Below are 5,410 nucleotides of genomic sequence, written 5' to 3'. Positions count from 1 at the left end.
ATCAATTACAAAGTCTCTGTTCTAAATACTTCTCCACCCCTAAGCTATACCTTAATTTAATCCACCACAAAGTCCCTCTTCTCAAATGGAGATTAGTTTCCAAACATAAGGTCAAAAGTTCCCCACCCCTGGATCACAATTGAATCTACCCCAGAGTTACATCAAGTTTAAACACAGCACTTAATACCCAAATGGAGGTCTTTTCTTCATCTTGACTCGAGGCAAGTTCTCAGCAATCTTAGTTCCTGGGGAGACAAGGCTTAGAAAGGCCATAAGATACATTGCCAGTCCCTTCATGAATTCATCCTCTGTCTGTAGAACAGTCCTAGAACCCCTGAACACATTAGAAAAGCCCTCTCCCAGGATTTCTGTAAACATACAACAAGAAAATCCTTCTTCAGGGCTTCTGAACCAACAGAAAGGCTCCCAGACCCCTGCAACAACAGCACTGTCCTTCACCAGTGGACAGTATTCACTCTGTCTGCAGGACAGTCTCCATACCCCTGCAACAACAGCACTGTCCTTCACCAATGGACAGTATTCATTCTGTCTGCAGGACAGTCTCCAGACCCCTGCAACAACAGCACTGTCCTTCACCAGTGGACAGTATTCACTCTCTGTCTGCAGGACAGTCTCAGGGCTTCTTAGTGAACAGCCAGGTTCCAGGACTTCTTCAGCAAAAGGACTGTCTTTCACCAGTGGACAAATCTGGCAAAACAACATCAAAACAGACAGACAAAGTACCAGCAAAACAGCCATGTCTCCTCAGTCCTTGGCAGCTCAGGGGGGCAGGTCTCAAAAGTCCAGGGCAATTCAAAGCGGCCACCAGCAATTCTCTTAGCCTCTCTCTCCACGAGGTGCTGCTTCCAAAAAGATCTTCCGCCTCTCTCTTGTCTCTCCAAATCTACGTCACCAGCTCCTCCCAGTTCAGGACTTTCTTTTCACATCAACAAGTCCATCCCACAGGTGGGATTAACAAGCTCTGGGTTTTAACACAATCAATTTGAAAACCAAGCCAATACAGGGGAATCTTTAATTGCCATTACTATCACACTGGCTTAAATAGTATTTTTTTTAAAGACTAATAGAAAAGAATACCAGTAAATTCAAAGACAGTAATTGTTTTATTTTTTAATTCAAATTTATTTATTTTTCACCTCTGAATTCTCTCCCTTAGAGCTTCTATTCCCCCCATTATGATAACATGGTATTTGTTAAAAATTAGTTTTATTTTCATATGTCAGCATTCAAATAACAAAACAGGCATACTTTAAGCCAGTTATATTGGAGGAACCCACGAAAGAAGATACTGAATCTTTGTTCTTCTGGATACTATTGTTATCCTCAGGGAGGTATTTAATTTGAATCCATATGGAACAATGGAAAAGTAATGAAAATGCCATATATGAGAAGAAAGCAATTTTGGTATAACCAAAGACCTAAGTGTACTATTATGGTAGAAACTGTCACAGCACATTCCCAATCCTTAACAGGCTCACATAGAAGGAACAGGCTGCTCTGTCTTTTTCAAGAATGTCTATTAAGTTCTGGGAATCCTGGGGTAGGGGACTTTGTGCTGAGCCAGGACTGAAGGAAGGAGTTATCACAGGGAAGCCATTGTTCCTAAACAGTCTCATAGAAGTTGTAGCATCTGCCGCTCTCTCAGGATGGCTTTCTTGTCTGATACATGGGACAGAGCCAAGTAATGTCACCACAGTACTGGAGTATCAGGTCCAAATAAAGAACATCTTAGAGTGATTTAAAGCCAAAAACCTAATTAAATTAAGTCAATAAACATTTCTTCAGACTTTGGAAAGAGGGGGAATCTTTAAACATGTCTTTTATATAAATTCTACTCTAACCCTCAACCTTTACTTCAGGAGGTAGAACTAATTTGGTTTCAAGTATTTCAAACCTCACAAAAATAATAGTTAAGGTTGTTTTAAAACTCAAGGTAAAATTAAATTGTTTTAATTTGCATTTCTCTAATCAATAGCGATTTAAAACATTTTCATCAAGGTGTAATTGATTTCTGGGGTTAGGAGGGATGTAACCACTTAAGAGTGATATAGCCCAATCCTCTACCTTCAAATTAATCTCTTCCTTGTCCTCAGGATTGAAAGCCTGTACTACTGAGCAAAGTGTGTTCACTGTTCTGTATTTTTCTTTTGTTTGTTTTGTTTTGTTTGAGTAACCTGGGATTGAGAAGAAAACACTATAGTTGCTGGCATCTCCACTAGCTAAGCAAAAAAGATCATTCAAAACATGAAACAATCTGGTGCCCATAAAAAGAGGAAGGGAGATGTTGGCTTTTTGTATTCTGGAAAGTGCTATGGGCATTGTGTTACATGAAATTATTGTGTATTTTGAGGCAATTAGGAGCATTTCATGGAATTTTTCTCTTTGACTTTCCCATCCCAAACTCCATCTCATCTGGGATAATGATATTTTAAGATGCCCTGCTCCAGAGTATAATAGGGAAATTATTTATGGAGTAATACACAATAAAGTGAGCAGAACCAGGAGAAATATTTACATGAAAATGACAATAATGAGTGAACAGCAACAGTGAGAGATATTAGAACTCTGATCAATGTCATAAATAATCATGACTTAAGTGAACTCTTTTGTGAAGCATGCCTCCTTCATCTGCCCAAAGGTATAGTGAATTCTAGATGAGGCACAAGGCATATTTGTGGTCAAACATGGCTAATATGTTGATTTGTTTCAAGTAGCTATATTTCTTTGTAATGGTATGGGTTCAACTGGGGAATTACTGATTGGGAAGAGATAATGATGTAACTAAAGAAATGTCAGTAATAAATTTTTATATAACAAAATTGAGTTCTTAATAACAGTATTATTTAAACCAGAAATGGGTAGATTTCTTTTACATATTGTTTTATAGACCTTTCCAAGGGACATTATTTCCAAATATATATTACCTTTTATTCTATAAATAAGCCTTAGAAAATACATTTAGTATCTACCCTGGAGGTTATAGAAATAGGATAGATAGGAAAGAAGAAAGTGGGAGATGAAAGTGAACAGAGGAAGTGTCAAGAGAGTACAGGATATTGAGATTTGGCTGTTGCAAATTTCTGAACAAAATGAACTAAACAGACTTCAAAACTAGAAAAATCTAGATTTCTGGGTGTCTAAAATAAGGGTTGAATAACCAGGGAGTTTAGAAGGCAAAGATGGGTGAAAGCCCTAAGGGCTGAAGTCAAAATCACTAGCATGGGGTCTGAGAAGATTTGGCCTCCGGGACAGCATGAAAGAGTCAGTGAAGTTTAAGGCCCATGATTATTTGCAAGGTTATTTATTGAAGTCCCTTTTTAGGCACAGTCTCTACCCTTTGGGAGCTTCTGAGCTAATCAGGAAGAAACCTTGAGGTTGTCTTGATATGGATGTGATAGAGCTCTGATTTTTAGCACATAACTATTCAAAGAGGGAAAATAATAGACCATTTAATTATCTGTCTTAATATGTAGTAACAAGAAATGTAAACGGTCATAACTGGTACCTTATGTAAAATGATATATACATGATTACTAAATGACAAAATAAATGCAAAAAAGGGGGGGGTTAATTCCAAGCAGAGTGGCTTCTTCATTCTATACACCTTTAAGTCACATTTCTTTGAATATTAAGATCATTTTCTTTTAAAAAATTTTTACTAATAATTTCATCTATCCATACCTTGAAATACTATGATACTTAAACCAGAAAGACAAAACCTACTTCTTTCTCCACCCCCCTTTTTTTAAAGAGTAGCTTGAAACTAGCACTTCACTTTTTTTTTTTAACATGACCAGATTAGGAGATAATTTTGTTTTTAATTATGTAAATTTCACTTGAACAGGCCCGGAATTGTAATCCCCACAGTCTAGCCATCCCAACTTTAAACCTCAGATACATACATATTTTAACCAAATCTCTCTGTCAAAGGAATATTACACTTGTCATTTTAATCTGTCATTCTTCCAAACTCACACTGGAATCTACTTTCCAAGGAGTAATTTGCCCACCACCTTACGGAGTTGTGCTGTTTTTGCACTGTATATAATGGGGTTGAGCACAGGTGGAAGCATTAGGTAGATGTTGGCCATCATTGCACGTACAATCTTGGGAGCCAGTTGACCATAGCGATGCACAAGGGACAGGCTAATAAGAGGGCTATAAAAGATGGCAACAGCCCCAATATGAGATGCACAGGTGCTGAAGGCCTTGTGCTGCTCTTTGGGAGATGCAATACTGAGGACAGAACGAATGATCAGAATGTAGGAGAGCACAATGCATGGAGTGTCAATCCCTGTGCTCAGGATGAGAGCAGTTAATCCCCATATACTATTGACTTTGGTATCTGAACATGACAACTTAATTACATCAGGGTGGTAACAGTAGGAATGAGAAAGACCATTAGAACCACAGAAGGACAGCTTCTTAAGTAACAAAACCAAGGGCAACATTAAAACTATCATACGGATGACCATTGCTACACCTAATTGTATGATCCTGGCATTAGTAAGGATGGTGGTATATCTCAAAGGGTCACAGATGGCCACAAAACGATCAAAGGCCATTGCCACCAGGACCCCAGATTCCATTAAGGCAAACCCATGAAGGAAAAACATCTGGACAATACAACCATCTAAACTGATCTCCCTGGCATCAAACCAAAGGACACTCAGAGTTGTTGACATTGTTGAAATGGTCAAGCCCAAGTCACTAGTTGATAGCATGGAAAGGAAATAGTACATGGGCTCATGGAGGCTCTGCTCTCTTATTATGACAAACACAATCATGCTGTTTCCCAAAAGGGCAATAGCATAGAGGCAGAAGAAAGGAATGGATACCCAGGCATGGGCCTCTTCGAGTCCTGGAATGCCTATAAGATGGAAGGTTGAAAATGGAGATGTGAAGTTGCTGGAAATTGTCACCATGATTATGGAGTAGCATTTAACTTGTGTAGCTCAAATTCTGCAGAAACAAAAGCAAAATTTTGATTTTTTATACAAAAGTAATAGGTGGGATTTTAGTTTCAGAAAACTTCTCCTAAATAAATATATACCCTCATCTCTAAAATCTCTGCCATCCTTCAATGTCTGCAGTTGCTCACTGTTTGCTAAAATAGCAAATAACTCATTAATCGAATGAGTGAATTATAATTTAAAGGAAATATTTTTCAATAGTAGAATGATTACTGGGAGCTATATTTCTAGCAGAAATGATACTCTATACTGCACTCTCCACATTCTCTTTCTAGTATCCCTATGGAAAGAGAAAAAAAAAGATTTTAATCTTCATATAAAAATAATAATAGCAGCATTTATATATATATATTTAGAGATATATAATTTTTCTCATAACAAATGTGGAAGGAAGGCAATATAGTTTTAGAAACAAA

At 37.7% G+C, this 5,410-nt stretch overlaps 1 protein-coding gene across 1 annotated transcript; it reads right to left on the bottom strand.

The window, feature by feature from the left end:
- Positions 1 to 4,004: 4,004 nt before the first annotated feature.
- On the bottom strand, positions 4,005 to 4,946 carry LOC138177691 (olfactory receptor 51F1-like). Its single transcript, XM_069108902.1, has one exon. The coding sequence runs from the start codon at positions 4,944 to 4,946 to the stop codon at positions 4,005 to 4,007; it is 942 nt and encodes a 313-aa protein (XP_068965003.1).
- Between the last annotated feature and the right edge of the window lie 464 nt (positions 4,947 to 5,410).

This window comes from Petaurus breviceps, unplaced genomic scaffold (assembly GCF_028583685.1).
Source record: "Petaurus breviceps papuanus isolate PSGF00001 unplaced genomic scaffold, PetGlider_PUasm1.0 90444, whole genome shotgun sequence".
Lineage (NCBI taxonomy): Eukaryota > Metazoa > Chordata > Mammalia > Diprotodontia > Petauridae > Petaurus > Petaurus breviceps.
Note: the sequence above shows the minus strand (reverse complement) of the source record. Positions and strands in the feature narration are given on the sequence as shown.